Source organism: Rhodamnia argentea, chromosome 2 (genome assembly GCF_020921035.1).
Source record: "Rhodamnia argentea isolate NSW1041297 chromosome 2, ASM2092103v1, whole genome shotgun sequence".
In the NCBI taxonomy this organism is placed as follows: domain Eukaryota; kingdom Viridiplantae; phylum Streptophyta; class Magnoliopsida; order Myrtales; family Myrtaceae; genus Rhodamnia; species Rhodamnia argentea.
Genome location: NC_063151.1, coordinates 8,545,565 through 8,565,325, shown reverse-complemented (window position 1 = coordinate 8,565,325; position 19,761 = coordinate 8,545,565). Strand labels below are relative to the sequence as shown.

Here is a 19,761-nt window from a genome sequence, read left to right as displayed (position 1 = left end):
CTATGAGAAAATATCGTCTCCCTCACTTTTTCTCTATCATCTCCATCATCTCTCTCCCCCCAAGCGCACACACATTTTCAGAGGTAGATCTCAGTCGACGTTTCCGATTGAAGACTGAGCCAATACGATCACCAAAACCAAATCCCAGGTAACAATCGAACCCATCCTCCAGCCCATTTCCATTTCGATCCTCTCCATCGAATTTCGCCGATTTTATCTTGGCAAAATCACTTTTTTTCACGCGGCGGGATCTGGCCTCGCTCTGGCGTCACCGACCTCGCAACCTACCTCGCCTCCTCCGACCTTACGTGCCGCCTCTCCCCCACCTCCCTCGCCAACGTCCTCCACTACCATGTGCTCCTTCACTTCGTCTCCTCCGATCTCCTCCAAATCCCCCTCCGGACACGCGTGTCGCCGGCGTTGACTGAATGTCAAAATTCGGACACGCGTTGACCGCGTGTCCGGCGGTGTCCGGGCGTGTCCGGCGCGTGTCCGACACCGTCACGTGTCCGACACGCAAAAATCCTCCCGGGAGGAGTGTCCGTGCTACATAGTGGACTGGTTGGACTTTGGCGTCAGATTTCACGGGCATTCATTGCTCAATGAAGATCGACCCGGTCGATCAACATTTATAAAAAATTTGAATAGATATTTCTATCTTTATTCTTTGAACAAGGAGATATGTGATTGACAGGGACAAAATATTTCTACTCCCGAGAGATGACACAGTCTGAAATGAACAAAAGAAATCAAAAGGAAGATAAAAGAGAATCTAATTTGGATATTTTATATATAGATACTGAAAATTTATTTAAAAATATAAAAATTTGTATGATTGCTACATTCCTCAATTCCAAAAAAAAACCAATTTTTGCGACTTAAAAAAGGAGCGAGCGATAAAAAAATTCTTATTTCTATTTTTGTTACGGAAATAAAAAAATAGAAAATTTGTATTTCTCATTTTTGTTCTAAATCAATTTCCGGACTCAAAATTTTATGAAATTGTGCTACTAAATAGATTTTTGTTCCAAACCTATTCTCGGGAACAGAAAAAGAAAAAAAAATAAGACATAGAATGTTTATTATGTGTGCCCTTATTATTCTTTACTTTTGTAAAAATTATGTTGAGGATGGGTGTTAGGAAAAAGAAAATCCTAAATTAAGGGCTTGAAATACCTTTATTTTCTCAAATAAAAAAGAGAAGTGGATCTTATTTCATTGAGAGCCTTAGGCCCTTATTTATTTCAAATAAGGGCATGACCAGGGGCATTTTGATCATTTAAATTTTTTTTTTTTTAAAAATTTCCTTTCTTCTTTTCTTTTTTCCTTACTTCTGTTGACGAACGCCACAACAAAGTTGCAAAAGATACAACCTGATCTCAGAGATGGGTTCTTTCCATTTCCATTTCCATTTCCACAACATGGCCAATGATCAAACGCACTGCTGCTCTAAACTATACAATCTCCAAGAGTTAATGGGTTTTATCCATTTTCATTTATTCCACGACAGGGTCAAGAAATCAGAAAAAGCCAGAATCGACGAAAAAGGACAAACCCCTTTTGATGTTCTTTGGTTCTTTTCAAGCCTTCTTCTCCTTGGGGTTTCTGGATTTGGGAAGAAGAGCTCGAACATCCACCCGGCGAAGGCCGCAATCACAAAAGGGAAAATTCAAGTACGCGTAGAACTGGTCCCACGTGTTGTTCCGGTCGTTCACGTACGCCCACCCGAATGCTTTCACCCGGTTCATCGCTGACCCCGGTGGAGCGCGACCCGACCACTACCGAGCCTCACCATCCCCATCGCCAGCAGCCACACTTTCACCGACAAGCTCCTCAGCCCCTTCACGAATGTCACTAGGACGGCGAGGCTGATGACGAAGGTCAGCGTGCCCTTGGCGACGGCGCCCTTGTGTAGGTCCACCTTCAGCGACGGGCTCCTCAGCATGTATTTGTACCTAGCTGGTGGCCAATTGTCGCTTGAGATTAGCCATTGGCGAGAAAAGGGAAAAAAAAAGTAAAAAGGAAAAAAAATTCAGAAAATATAAATGATCAAAACACCCCCTGATCGAGCTCTTATTCGAAATAATGAAAGCACTTCGGATCTTTATTTAATAATGATAATAACTTCAATCCTTTATTTGAAATTTTCTCATTAAAAAATTGAAAATTTGACCACAAAGTGTTGTGATTTTAAGACATGGTTACTACATTTTATGACAGAGGTATAGCACAACACAGCCATAGTTCCATAGTAACCAGGCCGTATACATCATACGATAATTCATGAGAATGGCGCCATTTATACATTGAATTTGATCGTTGAGTATACTTTTGTTATTCCTAAATACAATTAGATTAACCAAAGGATGGATTCCTAAATACAATTAGATTAACTAAAGGATGGGCATCGTGTTGATGGAGAAAAAGATCAAAGAGTGTTTAGAGAATCCTCGGTGAGACGACGGACGGGATAATATTTACCGAAAATAATGCGATGAAGTACATCCAAATAATATTTACATGATTATGACATCATAGATTGGCTTCGGGGAAAAAATTAATTTTTTGTTTTCTATCTAAAATTTTGATAATAGAAAATATCCGAAAGGCTCGACGTGTTTAGCAATAAAAAGAAGTTAAATTTTCAGCCTTTCATAAAAAATGAAAAGATAATCTCTATTTATTTCGTGAAAAATAAATAATTTAAAAATATTTTTCTAAAAAATATCTCTTATATCACTTACGAAAATAAATAAATGAAAAATTTCTAGTAGTCCACAAAAATGTTTAGGTATAAATAATTGTAGATAATAAAAATAGTTTTTATTTGCTAATTATTTCAAACAATTTTGCAAATCATTCACTTTTCGCAAAATAAACGGAGCTCGAGAGTTGTTGTCCTTAATTTTTATAAAAAAAAAAACCCTACTCGAAATGTAAGAACCAAATTAATAAAAAAAACCACTAAAATCTGCAAATTGGTAAAACCTATTGGCCCTGATCCGACCCGTTTATCTGTGGGAAAAGCATGCATCCGAATCATTCGACCCGATTAAGAATTAATTTTCCGTTCATCTGAGTTGTCTTGTCTCTTTTTTTCTTTGGTTTTTTGTTTCCTTTTTCACCGCTCCCGCGAAAATCGGAACGAAACGACACTGTTCCGCCGTATTGCTGTTCCACGTTCCACCATCTATGTCGGTTCGGCACGATTGATCATCGACGACGAAGACGACGGCGGCGGCTGCGACCTCCATTTTCCTACGCATCTTCGATAAGAAGAAAGCTTTATACACTCGTAATCCCCACCCGTTCCCCTTCGAAGTTTTCTCTCCCTCTTTCTAAGAAAGAGTGGATAATGGGAGCGTCGTCCTCGTCGGATCAGAAAGTCTCGCCGGAACAGCGGGAGGTGGAGTCTCTCGCCGCCTCCGCTGGCGCTCTTCCGATGCTTCGCAAGGCTTTCTCCGACCTCGCCGATACCCAAACAAGCACCGTTCCGGTCACCTCTCTTCAGGTACTCCGATCGGCACGGACATGCTTTCGATTCATGTTGGTGTGCTTTTAGTTGATTTAGGTTGCTAATTTAGTCGCGTGAAACTTATGTGTGCTCAATTGACTCAGCGCTGTTTGAGCTTATGCTTTGATGGACCGATTAGCTCGGCGACTAGAGTGCCGGACTCGTTTTCCGGGTTGCTGGGAAAAATAGGGCCTTCTGTAGTCGACTTGTTCTTCGTGGCTGAGAAGGGTGGATTGAGTTGGGTGGAGTTTGTGAAAGGCTATGTTAAGTGCTGCGGGAGGATGGCCTCATCGATGGTGATTACTAATCTGCTGAGAGTTTTCGCTCTGGCGGGGAATAAGGCGGGGCATCAGGTGGATTTACAGTTTGAGTATGATGAAGCTGATTGTACAGTAGGAGGACATCTTACACCTACGGATGTGCTGATGCTTCTTTGGATGTGTTGGACTATGTTGTGGAGTAGTAAGGTTCGTGAGTTGCCCAAAGGGAAGGCGGCCTTGTTTCTGCCAGATATTGGTTGTCTGGTTTTGTCGGCGGTGGTGTCATGTGTTGACAATGGCAGTAGTTTGGATTTGTGGAATTTTGACATTTTTGGCTTGGAAGTTCAGCTTCCTGCCAGGAAGTTTGTTGCATGGGCTCTAGCAACAGTGCCAACTCTCCCAGATTGCTATTCACAGTTTGTCCATGAGCATCTTGGAAACTGTTCCTTTTCACAGGTACTTTGGTAATCTTTCAGCAGTTTTTTTGTTCCCAAAATTTATTTTCAGAAGGAAGGTGTTACCTTTGATATGCAGCACTTGCATTTTATGTACATGTTTCTGATTGGCACCGCAAACTACAGGATATTGCAAAATTTCTTTTCATCTGCTACCTGTGAATCTGTCCAACGCATATAACTGTAAACAATACCATGATTCGGGTCTTCTGGATCATATGACTTACTTATTTTAATAAGGTGATGCATCCGTTGCTAAGGTTAATTAGTTGCAAAGGTACCTGCATATATCTGTACTGAAAATGACAGATCGGTTGCCTCTGAATGCTTAATTTGTTCTAGTAGAAATTTTCCCTATAAAAGAGTACAGTTACTATTCGAAAAATACAGGCTAGTTCTGGATGCTGTGACGGGCATCGATATTAAATGTCTTTTCTCTCACTTACTTGTTCTCTTCTTTCTATCTCTCTGGCTTGTTACTGGGGAGATGCTAATAACTTCCTTGTAAATTGAAGTGCATCATATCTACTGGCTTTTGGCCTCTGACTGTGCAATGTGCTTAATCCTCTTTACAACCTTACCTCTTAAGGTCATGTTTTGATCTCATTGTACATTCTCAAGAACTCAGGAATGTCAGCTGTTCAATGCAACAAATAATCCTTTTAGATGTTTCTTTCAACTTCTTAAGGGCAATGTGAAAAGTCATCTGATTATCTGCTCTGTAAATCTGCTCTAAGTTTTCCTGATGTCACTTCCCATGACTTGATGTAGGTGTTCTTATCTGTTCAAGTATCTGTATCCCTATGATTCCTGCTTCATGTGAATTAGTAGAGTCTAAAAAGTAGAGCCATTTTCTTATGGGACCAAGCAATGTGGCATGGATAATTCAAGTAGGTTGGTGAAGCATTAACTCTGTTCTGCAATTCTCTCATGCATCTAATTAACTCTCAGAAAATTTTTTGCACATCACGAAGCATTCTTGAAGATTTGTAGTTCATCAATGGTCAGAACTGAACTTCAATGCAATTGCCATCTATATACGGAGGGATCTGTAGTTTACTCTCTTTTGAAAAAATAGCAGGATGAACTGGAGCCTTCAAATTCATCATCAGGGGACATCACTTCAGTAGAGGCATCTGGTGCTTATCTGCTTACCCCGGGAAGGGCGTGGGCTATCTCCCTTACAGTCAGAAATGCATTGAGGGAAGAGATATTAAGACATTGCTTTTTCAGCAACTGTGACGAGATAGAAGAAAGCCTTCTATATAGGTTGGCTATTTCTCCTTTTGTTCGTATTTTACTATTCACAAAGACTTAGTGGAAGGTTTTATAATGCTGTTAAAGGCCTCGAATATTGTCATCTTGCAGCATAAAAAAACCCTGCAAGCTTTTAGTGGACAATTGCTGGGAATTAATTTTGTGAGCCTATTATCTGTGAGGGCAGGTGGAAATTTTGCATCTATTAACCAGTGATGCTCAATTAATTTTGCGAGTCTATTGTCTGCAAGGGCAGATGGAAATTTTGCGTCTATTAACTGGTGATGCTCAAATCCCCATTACCTTCACATATATTTGCCTTGCTGAAACTCTACTGGTTAAGTAATGTTACTCCTATAAAGTTCGTGGCTTTAGTATCCCTGCACTTCTCACAATCCGGACTGCCAAATTCTTTGTCCCCCTTGATGGTTGCTGTGTCATTTGACTCCACTCCTCACATGCCGCAATGTTTTCGATATGGTATGTCAGCCAGCAAAGTATTGCACCAGCCATTAGCTGTTACATGTATATTGATGTCCAAAGGCAGTAGATACTTGAATATAATGTGAGTTTTTCTCAATTTTTACCTGAACATGCTTTTGTATCAAGCATAACAAGAACAATTGACTGTTGTGTACTGTGATGCATTTCAAATATGCTCCCTAGTTTTTTGCTGGAACCATTGGACAGCAATTTTTCATTGGTGATCCTAATGATGAGCTACTCATGACTGCATTAACTTCTTTTTAACATCTTTGATTGACTCTTTGTAGGTCATCTCTTCATGGGAAAGGCTTGAACAGATTCTGGTCAAATACTGAAGGTTATCTTGGTCCATTGCTTATGTTTGTTTCTGGTTATTCTGGAGATTCTCATGAGGCTGATACTAGAGACAAGAAATGGGTCATCAGTGTACTGCTACAGCAGGGCCTTGAAAGTAGGGATCATTTCTATGGAAGCCCAGGAAATCTCTATGCTGTTGATCCGCTTTTCCATGCATATTTATCCTCTGGTATAGGAGATAGAAGGACTGACAATTGATAACATTTTTTTCTTGAATTATACTGGTGATGGAGTTAATTCTGATCCCAGTTATCGTGATCAGGTAAGGAGAAGAATTTTGTATATTCCCACTTGCATCCCTCTGCAAGAGTATATGAGCCGCATCCAAAACCTGTGGGACTTGGGTTTGGAGGAACCATGGGCAATGAGAGGATATTTCTTGACGAAGATTTTGCTAGAATCACTCTGCGCCATCATGCTGTGGACAAAACTTATCAATCAGGGCCCCTCTTCCCAAATCAGGTAGGTACTTTTTTTCACAAGTTATGATTCAACAAATGGTTTGAGAGGACTTTATATGCATTATATCGAGGAGGCTTCTCCATTGAAGTTGTTTTGCACAAGTTTAGGATGGTGGACTGTTGATCCCTTTTCTTTACGTAAATCTTTCTATTTAGATGAGAGGTACATACTTATGCATGTAGAACTTTTCCTCCTAAGTGGATCGGGGATGTTGTAGGGATTTCTTCCTGTGGATGCTTTTATATCAGAAGTTGAAGTTTGGGGATTAGGGGGTACAAAAGCCAAGGAGGTGCAACTTTCATTTAAGAAAAGGGAACTACTTTTCACTGAGCAGAGGCGCAAGGTAAGGCTACAATAACCTTATCTAATGTCGCAAGAATTTTGCATGCCAGAGTTACACATACTAGGTGACAGGCTGACGAGTCAACACTATAATGCATCCTGCTCAGGTTGACTTGAAGACATTTGCCAGCTGGGAAGATTCGCCTGAGAAGATGATGATGGACATGATGAACAATCCGAACCAAGTTCAGCGGGAAGACCGGTAACTAAAATCTCGGAGATGAAGTTCATCCAGTTGAATTTAGTGGCTTGCCGTTGGTTTAGAGGTTGAAGGTCGGTCAGGATTATGCCAATGCCCTCTTTTCCACGTGGCTAAACTTCAAAGCAGAACCGGTTAGGCCTTCAATGTCAGTGCTGACATCTGAGACGCATGTACATACCGGATACTTGTGCATACATCCTTGCCTAGTTGGTCAGTTGCATGTTTATAACCACCCAGTTGTGTTGGTTTCTGTACGTTTAATGATGTAAGTGACCATGAAAATTTCCTCTAGCATCTTTGCTGGACGGAAACCGAGCACTTTCTGTTCTAGTCCAGGTTATTCCAAAGGCTTCTCCACTGATTTCGATTTTGAATTATCCAGAAAGGCAGAAACAGAATGAAGCAACGGTACTCAGTAGGAGGTGTCTTATAAATGTAGTTTTGGAGTTAAAATGCCCAGTTCTTCGGACTCTTTCCATGTGTTGTTCGAGAGTACATTATAGGGAAAAAAAACAGCTTTGGCTATACTTTGTGGACAATTAGCTCAGTCATGATGGATCAGACAAAGGATGGATCCATCCGCCAGCTACTGGTCCTCTTCTTTTATCTGCACGTCATTCGACTGACGAGTGACTCGCATAACAGTGCATCTAATTTCTCCATTTGCACGTTCTGAGGGGCAATAGAAGTTCATGCGCATGACATTTTTTTCATTCACGCCAAGTTCATCCTCTGGACGAAGGATGAACTAGAGTTTCCAAGGCAACAAACATGACCTCCGATGCTCATTCAGGCAGACCACCCCACCACCGAATTGTTTGGATTTTGAGGGGAGAAATTGCTATCCACGGCAACCAACCTGGACTAGTTTCTCGCCACCATGAAAAGATAAAAGCAATACAAAAGAAAGCGCAGATGGGATTTTTTTTTCTTCTTCTTAGGCATCTTGAACGAGAAGTACTCAAATTACTGAAACCTTAAACGAAGCAAGTGTTCGAAACAATCTTCAGCCTAGTTTTCTACATAGTCATCCCCGTCTTGGCAGCACATCAGGTCCAGTCACATTGTTTCAGCTGATGGCTCTCGCTGTTCATCCACGTTCACAGATAAGAGGAGCCGCAGCGCCTGCTGCTGCTACTCTGCCTTCCTTGGCTGTAGAACGAAACATAAGAATACAATAACTCCACACAGATTACATATAAAAGATAGACAGACAACATGGTTGCAAGACATGTAATGTTCCATTGCATAGAGGTTTGAATAGAAATCGATGGCTAGAGCACTCTACAGGGCTGACACTCACAATGAGAGTCGAAAGCTATTAAAATGGTCGAAAAAAACCTCACATACACAAGTACAGATAGGATCGACTTAAAAGAGCCAACCATACTGCAAGGTCCAATAATATCTATATGTAATTTACTGTAACTTGTTTCTTTTTCCATTTTTAGGCAGGGGATATCGACTCAGGCTTGGAGACAAGAATCGCACATGAAAATGCTCAACAAAAGTTTTCAGTAACCATGCCTTTTGTACGAGTATGAGATGCATCCCTGCGCTCACTGGACAATGCTAAAGAAGCTAGAACACATCTCTGCCGCCTACATATTCTCCTCAGATCCTCAAAACATTCTAATGCCAATAACTAAGCAAAACCAAAGGACAGTGCTAGACATGATGCTCACAACAAACAAAGAGCCACGAAAGATGCTAAGGCGAGACAAAAAAACTAATGGAAATATCCCCAACTTCGGCATTACCTGTGGACGGCTAACAGTATGCCCTTCCTAACACGATTTGAGATGTGAAACCTATCAACCAATACGTTCTAAAACGGAGATTAGCTAACGAATTCAAGAAATCAAATCAAGCAATTCCAAAAAACAGACGCCATTGTTCGGAATGCAATCTTTTTCCCCCTCAAAACTCGTACGCAGAGACTCATGAAAGGTCTTGCCTTTGACAAAACAGACGCCATTAGGATACCGCTAGGTCATCCGCAATCGAGGACATCAGAAATTATAAATCGACCGAGCATAGATCCCCCGCACACCAATTGTTCGACGCAATGCAACAGCCAGAGAACGCCTAAGAACCAAAGCAGAAATGAGATTCTTCACTGACCTTAGTGCCAGGCGCGTGCTGGTGCAGCTCCTCTTCGGGGATAACGACGGGCCAAGCCTCGCCGGCCTCGCGGAACATCTGCTCCGTCTCCAGGAGCTGACCCTTCTCGAGGATCATGCTCCTTATGCTCTGAGCGGTGGTGGTGGTGCCGTCGAACACCTCCTCGACGCCGTTGACGAAGGTGACGGCGATCTGAGGGGGGTGGTCGTCGGTGCGCCGCTTGACCACAACCTGGCACGCCGGGTTCGACTCCTTGGCCTTCCGGGCGTTGCACTGGGCCAAGAACTCCATGCACGAGGCTATACGCGGGTCCAGCGCATTGAACTCGATCCTCACCTTCGACAGAAACTTCAGCATCTTCCGTCACCCCTCTCTCTCTCTCTCTCTCTCTCTACGTCCAGGCACAACCCGGGACTGTACTGAGAAACAACTCTTCTGCCGAGAGGGAGAGAGAGAACCCGAAGTGAAAATGAGAAAGGTTGGACCTTGAATGTTGTCGTAGCCCGTCCAAAGACTCTGCTTTTCTGGGCCCAGCCCGGTGACGTTTCAGACAAACCAGAATAGTAACGAAAACTAAAAGAGTTGTAGAGACTGCAATGATCTCTTCAGACGTTATGGGAAACAAATCAGTTCTAATTGAGAAGAACCGTTCGACCAATTTTTTTTTTTTTTTTTTTGAGAAGAACCAGAAACAACGTCATCTGGCTTTTGCTGACGTATAACATTAGTTTTTCTCAGTAATGTGAAAAACTAATGTGATAAGACGTTGAAGAGATCATTGCAGTTGGCTCAAGCCAATGTGTCTTTTTATACACATCCGCTGTATTAGCTATGTCATGTATCACATTAGTTTTCATGGACGGAAAATTTAACGGTGAATATCTTTGTTCTCGAGATAAAAAAGTTTACTAATCTTTTTGATAATTTGAAAAGTCGTGGAGTCAATAAAAATATATATATATATATATATAGATATATATATTTGGGGGAAATTGTGCCCGATATCTCTTGCACTTTGGTGATTCGATGAAAAAATCCTATGTACTTTTATGATTTTATTAAGATCCCCTTCACCTAACTGGTATAGTTCCTTATGTTTTTACGAAAAGTATTATTGATAAGTGTAATAGTGAGTAAAATATCGTTCATTAGTAATCATATTATCGTAACTATACATTGAATTCTCCAATTTTGGATTTAAAAGAAGAAGAAATTGCGATATATAACTTCCCCAAGAATATTTGTTTTTCCAAGATAGTTTTTGAAGGTATAATGGAGGATAACTTTGTAAACATGACCTTCATCAATTGACCAAATGATTTTTTTTTTTAAATTGTCCTACTTCTAACTCTCCTCACTCTGACTTTTACTCTGCCATCTTACAAGACAAAAGAAGTCGAAACCCACACTAATGATACTAGCGTCCCTACTCATCAATCTTTTTATCAGTAGAGCCACATGCCTATTAGCAATGGACCGAATGGTTGGCGCACAGAGGATTGAGCTTTACCTTGGCAACGGAAGAGAATAGACAGGGCAATAGAGAGAGCAACCTTCGAATGTCAAGAAGCGAGAGGAGGAATGCAACGTGCTGGGTGTGCCTTTTTAAGAAGGTTAACAATTAAGATTTCGACGTAAACTCATAGCAGATTCTTGTTGTACTGTATGTCCACACTCTCCTAAGACTATTATTCATGTACTTAGGGATTGTAAGTACGCAAAAGCAATCTAGGAAAAGTTTCTACCAGCAAGTTTTCAGAGTGATTTCTTTACTCAAGATTTGCACCCATGGTTGACGTCAAACCTATTTAGTTCTTCAATTAGTGTCCAAGAGGATTGGTAACTTATTTTTGCGATTGCTTGTTAGCATTTCTCGAACTAGAGGAATAAACGATTATTTGAGAATGATTTTTGTCTTATCGGAGAACCCTTGTGCCTGATTCTAAATCATGTTAAAGATATTTTATTAGCTTGAGTGGCAGAACGTAGATTATCTCTCCAGAGGGAGAAAAGAGATAAGATTGTGGATTGGATTGGGCCTTCAATCGGATGGGTCAAGCTCAATTCTGATAGGGCCTCCAAAGGCAACTCAGGCCCTACTTCAGTAGGTGAGCTTCTGTGTATTGAGTCGGGCAACTAGCTCTCAAGATTTGCTCAGACTGTGGAAGTGTGCTCTTCGCTCAAAGCAGAACTATGAGGCATTTTCTTGGATCTTAAATTGGCTATTTCTTTGGGCATCCCTAAACTCATTGTAGAGGTGGACTCTCAAGCTACTATTTCACCGCTCAAGAAATCTACACCCTCTCTCAATTTTGATGACACACTCATTTTTCATATTCAGAAGCTTATATTGTATTTCCAGCATGTCAAATCTTTGCACTTATATGCTGATTGGTTAGCAAATTAGGTCATTCACTCTTGTGATGTGAGTGATACCTTAATTTTAAATAGGTCATCAAAAGGCTTGATTCCTTTATTATTAGGAGATTAGATTGAATCAAGTTTCGTTAAGCGAGTTCCGATATAACTTTTGAGCTTCGCCCATTTCATTAGCAGAAAAAAAAAAATTAAGATGTCAATCCAATCCTTAGGACTATAATTAGTTGTGTGCATTGAAAAACACAATTCTGCTGTATATACTTAACTTGAAATTCCTTTCAACTGAAGTAATTTATACATATCCAGATATTAGATGGTCAATTCCACCAAAAGGTTGTAAGCAAGAAAATTTCTGGAGAAGAACAAGAGGGGAGGAAGTAAAAGAAAAAGCAAAGAGCAAAGAGCAAATTTCCCACACAAGCTTTTCGAAGCCGAATCCGATTGTATTGGAAATATCAAAAATTGCTGGAGACAAACTATTTTGCCTCGAAAGGCAAGCAACATTAAGCAGAAACTGGGGCCACAATTGGCCCTGCCATCAGGAAAAATGTACATGCAGCAACATTTCTGCACTAAGCATGTTCTTCTCTTAGGTACCTGTGATCTCCCTGTCAAGTTTCATTCTTTTGCCATTTTGCGTCTCCGCCATGCCACTGCTCCGTGGCGGGAGCGATGTATCGTGCTGATACGCGCAATTGGCTCCATTTCTACACCCTCTCGAACTATTGAAATATATACAAGGCTTCATTATTTTACCCTTTGAGTCTCTCAATTTAGGATTATTGGCGGGTTCCTGAATTGTCAACGGTTGGTTGCCGAAAGGGCTACCATACTGTTGGAGAGTCTCTCGTCTTTCTCCTCCATGTTGCTGGATCAAGCTCTTGTAATAATTAAGATCTTTCGCTGGTGTTGCTGGCCTGATGGCAGAGGAAGAAGCAGCTTGCATGACCATTTGAGGAGGAAGCGGCACAGTCGGTGGTGGTCCCATTCCGACACTGGTATGATGAGAGTATGACGGACCACTTGTGTGAGAGTATGAGAGCCCGCTTGAAGAAGTAGCCACTGAAGGCATTCCTGTTTCTACACTACTGACAAAGCTACGAGGATTTGAGAGACCTACTGAACCTCCCCGTGTGTTTGGTGGGATCTGTGCTTCAGTGATGGTCCCGTAATCTTTGACCAACTTTTCGATCATTTTGGGGTCGCTCAGTATCTGAATCAGCAACTCCTGGTCAATCATGTTCCCGTGCTCGTTGCTCTTCATTAGTGCAGTGAAGGCAGCTGATGCAGCTGCCGCCACATCAGGTTCTACACCGTGCAATGTACTAGCGATAAGGTTCTGATTGGTGGCAGTGTTTGCAACAACAGGCCCTGTGGTCTGAAGTGGATGAGAAACTCCAGAAGCCAGTAATGATGGATGTGATGTGACAGGAACACCAAGTTGGGGAACAAAGTCGGATGATGCGTCTCCCGGTATCTCTTCATCCTCAATGGGAGTAATTGGCACCATCGGAATTTGTGATTCATTCTGATCAAAATCTTGCAGGTCTGATGAAGCCACGGGACTGCATTTGCAAAGGGCCAAAGATAAGTATGTGGAAGAGCAACATTACAGGTAAATATAGCCCAAAAAAATTTGAAAAAAGAAAAGAAAAAGATAGGTTTCCAACTTTTGAGGAATGGCAGATGGACGAGGATAAACTGCTTCTAGCACTCTCATCTCCCTCTGATTTTGAACATCAACCTCTTCGCTTTCCTCCCCAGCAACCACTTGCCATTCATGAGTAAGCAAGAACTGCACCCATTAAAAAGAGCAAATAAAGGTTCAGACATTAAAGAAAAAAGGCTGGAACAGCAAGGTTTACAAGATAACCCGTGGCAACTTACTCGTGGAGGACACTTCCATTTGCTTAGAGGGATTTCAGACACCTTAATCTGTAGCTTATTGGAAGGATGTGCTGCTTCAAAACCAGGTGGTAGAGCATCATCAGAGCTGATGCCAGTTGAATGTAAAAGCCACGAGGTCTTGGCCTGAAGGTGATCTTGAGCACCAAACCCGACTTGCACAGGAGCTTCATCTGATAGGAACAGCCTCACCTGTTTCGGTAGATCATGTAAGCAAGTAGAATTTAAGTTGACCAATTAAGAAAAGGGTGCCAGTATCACCCCTCCTATGCAAATAAAACAGCCTCAGAGCATGAAGATCATTGAGGTACCAAGAAAAGTTTAAGCAAGTATGCTTACAAATCTACTTCCGGACACCTTTAAACAAGCATTCAGAAGTGAAGTACTATAGTTATCACAAACAGGGTTTGGGAACAAATTTCACACTGGCAAGCAGCACTAAGGAATCTCACCAAGTAATTTTCTGTCCCATAAGTGGGATATTTTGTTCTTAGTAAATACACATAGACTTCACAAGGCTAATGCTCATATTCAATAACGCATGCTCTAGTAAACACAAGCATGATTTTAGAATCTTTTACAGTTCGGATGCATACAGGGATCAATGCATATGTTGCTAGAAGATGCCTGTCAAAACTGAACATAAGACGGACAACAACTACTCTAGAGAGGACATAAGACTGAAGTACAGGTTGAAGTGATGAGAGATGTGCCACATACAGGAGGAAAATTGTTTGAGCCCACTGACACAAATTCAACTTGACACTTGGTTTGGCATTTGGTTTAGACATATAACGTCACCTTGCAACTTTTTTTCACACTTAACAGCCCACGTCTGTAGACACATGAGTATAATAGAGTTATAAATCACTCAAAAGTGTTAACACTCGGTTAAATTCAACTATTTCTTCTTCTTTTTTTGGGAAATTCACCATGGCTTATTGCATATAGCTCTAAGAGCCCATCAAATGCACCAAGTTTTTACTCACCATAACTGTCTGAGAAAATTTACGGCAATAAGGTAATAGACTGCTCATTCTACTAGAGGAGAAAAAACCTAAATGGTGCCTAAATTCCTTTCTGCAAAAGTTCTGCCAGTGCCACAAACAATCTTACATATTCCCGGTACCAGTGACTAAGCTCTAACATAGAGAAACAGAGCTTCAACTAAACTTAAAATCCTCTTGATCACGAAAAAGGACGAATGAAATAAACCATCTAGGCCAATCACTTTGTTCTTACAATGAGGGCAACTCACAAACCAAAACAGCAGATACAGAGTCATAAGAATCTGCACAGCAGTGGAAAAAGGTATCCTAGAATCTATAGAGTTTGAAGCTTTTCTACCAATAAAAAAGACAAGCTTTTCTGCACCAATAGAGTCATCAAGAAACAAGGTAATGGAAAAATCACACAACAAATGATAAAGCTGTTTGCCAAGCCAGCTGGTCTAACTTTCTTCAAACGACTCAGCAATGACCTGTGGACAACTTTTATCAAATCAAGCAGAAGTTACGTGATGCCGGCACTGGGCTCATCAAGAAGAGTAATGTAGAAGCAATTGTCCACAACATGACAAATAAGCAAAGATTAGAAAGCATAAAAGGAAAAGAGATTAAAAGAAAAGGGAACGATTATTGAATAGGAATCATAGTTAGACAACCTATCAACATAATATTACACCCAGCTTAGACACAATTGAACCCTACAACAAGGACTTCTACCTTCGAAAAGTCCGTGCGTAAAATACTGAGAATGTTTCGCTCATCTTTAGAATCAGTAAATTAAGAATGGTTTTTCTCTTAAAACGTGAGGGGGATAGAACTCAGCAACCACTAAGATAACTATCTCATTTAACCATCTCAAGAATTGCTGTGCATGCATGAGAGTCGGGTTTGCACAGAACTATCACGTCAAGGATTTCGTTCACATGTGCCCCAGAGGCACTCATTAGGATGTAATACACTATAGCTCTTGAAATGAAAAGAAAAAAGTGATGTGTGAAATTCAGTAAGCTATAACTAGGGACCCTGGGGTACCCCTATGCAGAAGCATGCACAGAGAGAGAGAGAGAGAGAGAGAGAGAGAGAGAGAGAGAGAGAGATCTCCCAACGGTAGAGACAAAAGTAATGTCATCAGAAATGCCTCAAATTCAGCAACCTAGCATGAATCTCACAGGCATAGTCAACAAAGCACGGTAGCACAAAAAAAACACAACCACTTAATAATACTCCATCGTAAAATAATATTAAAAATGAGTAAAGCCAAAACTTCTAAAGGTACTTGAGTTGATCCTGACAAATCAATCAAGAAAAACGTAATGTTGCAAGTGCAAGACCTAATGCCTACAGATCCATTGCAATCAAGCAGACATCCTGAGAATATTCAAGAACCAGATTATTGAGCTTATTGGGGTAAAAACAACCATAACTTGTTATCAACAGTTGATGCAATTGGAAGGCAAATGCTAAATCACCACGATAGGAAGAGAGAGCCTTGCAATCAATCAAGGAATTGAAAACAAACAACTCAAAAACAGCTATCCATGGAATTTATCTCAAGAAACCAAAACTTTAGTATGGTCTAAGAAACTTGTGTATAATCAGTTATGAATATTAGATAAGAAAAAATCACCCACTAAGCAGTCAGTACAATTTTGAGTTTTTATACAAATTAAAATTGCATATTAAGAGTTAAACACGCATCATAGGAAGAAGGTCTGGATTGAAAAGAAGCTTTGCATAAACAGAGATAATATGAAGAATCATAAAATATATATATATATATATATATATATATATATATATATATATATATATATATCTATATATTCTACATGCCATTTATGAGTGAAAGAAAAGGCAAGCAATATTTGCACAAAAATTTTGTAGCAATTAAAAATGTGAGCTACTATACTCCAAAACATTTATCTCTCACGAGTCACAACACTTCCCTATTCGAAGAATGCAGTAGAGACAAACTATCTCTTGTATGATGTAGTCGACATTTGCATTTCACCCAGTTTCTCGTATTAAATCTTCCTGTGTAGATTCAAAACTCTTAAGTCAATGTAAATACACATCGTCCAACCAATGATTGTTCTATCTACAACAACCTCATTTCTCAGAAACAGTTTGAGGCATTGAAGGATTTTGGTGCCATGTCAAACAGTGTGGAGCCACTTAAAATCTCTGCGACCCAGAAGTTATCTTTATTCTTGTATGGAGTAATTTTAATGCTAATAAGCTGTATTGAAGGGCATATTTACAGATCATCCAAAACATATCATCTTGATTCATAAAGCTATTTAATCTCCTTTAACCTGCATTCTTCACCAGCATTTCGAAATCTTCCACTTCATCCTGTGTTATATGTCAACATTCCTTGTGCCGGAAGCAACTATATTTGGATAAATTTATTCCAAGTCTGCGTTTTACAGTTAAAGGTCCCTTGCTCTGCTGTCGTGCAGTTCTCAGGTTCCAATAAAAAAAGTCAGGGTGTTTCTTTAGCTGAATGTCCTCATTTCAGCTTGAAGTAATTGTTGGGAAGGAACAATGCAACAATTGAGACTTGGCCGCTTAAGCATTGTCAATAACTTTCCATTCAGTTTCAGCGGGAACTATTTTAATTTCCTATCTTTTGCTCCCTCAGGAGAGCTTGCAATAGAAAATGCCAATGATTCAAGATAAATCTCCTCCAATGGTCTGAGTGCCAGCACCAGAGCCTCATTACAATTAAAAAAAGATGCTCAATTCATATCACCTGTTGTCAGCTATTTGTAAATAGATTTTAGGAACTACTGAAGCATTTTCTTCCACAAAAGGAATTACTCATCCCTGTTTCTGGGAAACCACACTTTGTCATTCTACTTGTTTTCACTCTAGTCAACATTACAACTTTGCATAAGGAAAAATTCAGTAAACGTCAGGTCATTAATTACCAGTAAATTTCTCATTAACTTAACTGAGTGAACAAGTTGTGTACCAACGCACAGATGCTAGAGAGCACCAAACTAACTAAAGTTTCCTAACATGAATACTCAACCCAATACATGCTTCCACTTAAAACAAGCCTCATCTTTCCAAATAAATCCGACTTCAATTATGTGCTTTCAAAAGTGTTCTGCTCTCCAAAACTTTCAGGAGAGAATGCAAGCAGCAAAATCCAGCTAAATGCTTCAGCGTGAAGACCCAAAGGAAAAATCTCTGCTATCAGAACTGAAACTGGTAACTCAAAGACAACCTCAAGAAAAAACACTCTGGCCAGCACACATCCCCTAAAAAGACATGCGCAATGTAATGGTAAAAGCATCACATAACAATGCATAAATTCCAAAACTACGACTCGTATTGCCTCAAATCCCATTGAATCCGCAGTCTTATAGCTAAGTTTCATTGGCCATGCCCCCATAAAGAAACTTTCACCAACAACAACTCGCATTATTACCTGACAAAGATTAACGTCCGTAGCCCAAGTAACCCTTTTCCATTTGTGCGATCCCCGCATGTTACCAAATTTCTCTTAAAAAAAACTCCTTTTCCCTGCTCCGATTCTCGGCTCGCGTACACGATTGAAGTAATCGCTACGGGGAAAATCAATCGATCGATTAGTTTTTTCGATCTCAATCGGAGACAAGTCCGAAATTCAGACTCTCACGTTTCCTCCCTCCGAAATCAAAGCCCTAATGGACGAAACCATCAACGCAATCGGCGAAGTGGGAAACTGATCGTGATCGGTGATGGGATGGACGTCTAGGTGACATGTCAGAGAGATCCAAGGAAACCCTAGATCCTCTGGTTCTTTCTTCTCTGCTTCGCCGCTTCTACGCATATGACATTTTTCAGCCGTCTCTGTTTTTCATCGTGACGTGCTTTCAGTGTCTACACACGCGCGCGCGTATTTATATATAAAGTGTACCGGACAGAAGATACTATTGGGTCTTTCGATGACGTGGACGGTTTTTTTTTTTTTTTTAAGGGGTGTTGGTTTGTGTAGTTACATAACAAATTTACCTCTACATTATTTTTTTACAACAAAAGCTTCAAATTGATATACATTTAACAAATTTATCCCGAACTATTTTTTTTACCATAAAAAACTCCATACCAATGCATCTGTGATAAATTTATCACAAATTGATACATTTATGATAAATTTACCATCCGTAAGTTTTTCGTTATATTTTTGCCATCAAATTATTGAGCTGAGTGAGACGTAACAGTTGACGGGTATATTAATTTGGGATTTTTATCCTTTATCTGTCATAGATGAATCGGTTTAGGGTCTTTCGTGATGTTAACTCGATTTAAGGGGTACTAACGATGGGTAAATTTATCAAATGTATAGCATTTTGGGGTTTTTGATGATCAAAAAATTTATTTTGAAAAATATTTGTTACATATGTACCAGTTTGAAATTTTTTGTGGGGAAAAATAGCTTAGAGTGTGTGCCAGTTTGGAATTTTTGTGGTCAAAAAAATAATTTTTTGTAAATTTGTCACAAGTGTATTAGTTTATGATTTTTTGTGGGCAAAAAATAATTTGGGGTAAAATTTACAATAAATATACCGGTTTAAGATTTTTTGTGGTATTAACTCATTATTTTTATAGTATGTAAATTAACAGCTTTTGCAGTAATTTAAAAAGGAGGAGCTATAATTTCATTTTTTGATTGAAGGGCAAATGGACACTAGGAGTATCAATATTTGTATATAACGCTCACTTTAGTGCCAATATTTTTTCTTGGATCACTTCAATGCCAATTTTTTTGAAAAATAAATTGTTCTTTCAGTGCTAACTCCGGTAAACTTCGCCAGAAATCATACATGGCTCTTGCGTGGCTCGCCGGAGCATCCTAGTCAACAAACAAAAATTAAAAATTAATACAAAAAATCCACGTAATATTAAAAAACTAAAAAATAAGCTAAAAAAAAAACGCATTTGCAGCAGCGAGAGCCGGGCCTTAGCTGCCTCCCACCATCGCCCGGCGGCGATGGGTGAGGGAGTGAGAGGTCACCGA

General features: G+C 40.0%; 3 protein-coding genes across 5 annotated transcripts; 1 reads left to right on the top strand and 2 right to left on the bottom strand.

Moving 5' to 3' along the window:
* Positions 1 to 3,111: 3,111 nt before the first annotated feature.
* LOC115738609 lies at positions 3,112 to 7,677 on the top strand. Of its 3 annotated transcripts, none has more exons than XM_048274845.1 (8): positions 3,112 to 3,261; positions 3,295 to 3,511; positions 3,619 to 4,230; positions 5,311 to 5,498; positions 6,260 to 6,498; positions 6,592 to 6,791; positions 7,009 to 7,134; positions 7,241 to 7,677. In XM_048274845.1, exons 2-8 carry the CDS (start codon positions 3,356 to 3,358, stop codon positions 7,337 to 7,339), a joined length of 1,620 nt encoding a protein of 539 aa, XP_048130802.1. In that variant the 5' UTR covers positions 3,112 to 3,261; positions 3,295 to 3,355; the 3' UTR covers positions 7,340 to 7,677. The 3 variants fall into 3 exon arrangements, with proteins under 3 accessions (XP_048130802.1, XP_048130803.1, XP_030527135.2); XM_048274846.1 differs by having other exon boundaries at positions 5,308 to 5,498; positions 6,260 to 6,423; XM_030671275.2 differs by having other exon boundaries at positions 5,308 to 5,498.
* On the bottom strand, positions 3,356 to 9,910 carry LOC115738611. Its single transcript, XM_030671279.2, has 3 exons — positions 9,460 to 9,910; positions 8,306 to 8,487; positions 3,356 to 3,445 (listed from the first exon to the last, which is right to left on the bottom strand). Exons 1-2 carry the CDS (start codon positions 9,814 to 9,816, stop codon positions 8,470 to 8,472), a joined length of 375 nt encoding a protein of 124 aa, XP_030527139.1. The 5' UTR covers positions 9,817 to 9,910; the 3' UTR covers positions 3,356 to 3,445; positions 8,306 to 8,469.
* Positions 9,911 to 12,230: 2,320 nt separating this feature from the next.
* Positions 12,231 to 18,612, bottom strand: LOC115738610 (zinc finger CCCH domain-containing protein 6). The gene is made up of 4 exons (XM_030671277.2): positions 18,190 to 18,612; positions 13,726 to 13,935; positions 13,509 to 13,633; positions 12,231 to 13,403 (listed from the first exon to the last, which is right to left on the bottom strand). The coding sequence occupies exons 1-4, from the start codon at positions 18,247 to 18,249 to the stop codon at positions 12,428 to 12,430; spliced, it is 1,371 nt and encodes a 456-aa protein (XP_030527137.2). The 5' UTR covers positions 18,250 to 18,612; the 3' UTR covers positions 12,231 to 12,427.
* Positions 18,613 to 19,761: the final 1,149 nt, after the last annotated feature.

Coding starts and splice junctions, on each gene's coding strand:
- LOC115738609 (XM_030671275.2), top strand. CDS start 3,356: ATGGGAGCGTCGTCCTCGTCGGATCAGAAAGTCTCGCCGGAACAGCGG. Junction 4,231..5,307: donor GAAACTGTTCCTTTTCACAG/GTACTTTGGTAA, acceptor TTGAAAAAATAG/CAGGATGAACTGGAGCCTTC. Junction 5,499..6,259: donor GAAGAAAGCCTTCTATATAG/GTTGGCTATTTC, acceptor GACTCTTTGTAG/GTCATCTCTTCATGGGAAAG.
- LOC115738611 (XM_030671279.2), bottom strand. CDS start 9,816: ATGCTGAAGTTTCTGTCGAAGGTGAGGATCGAGTTCAATGCGCTGGAC.
- LOC115738610 (XM_030671277.2), bottom strand. CDS start 18,249: ATGCGGGGATCGCACAAATGGAAAAGGGTTACTTGGGCTACGGACGTT. Junction 13,936..18,189: donor CGGACGTTAATCTTTGTCAG/GTAATAATGCGA, acceptor CTACCGAAACAG/GTGAGGCTGTTCCTATCAGA. Junction 13,404..13,508: donor CCATCTGCCATTCCTCAAAA/GTTGGAAACCTA, acceptor TTGCAAATGCAG/TCCCGTGGCTTCATCAGACC.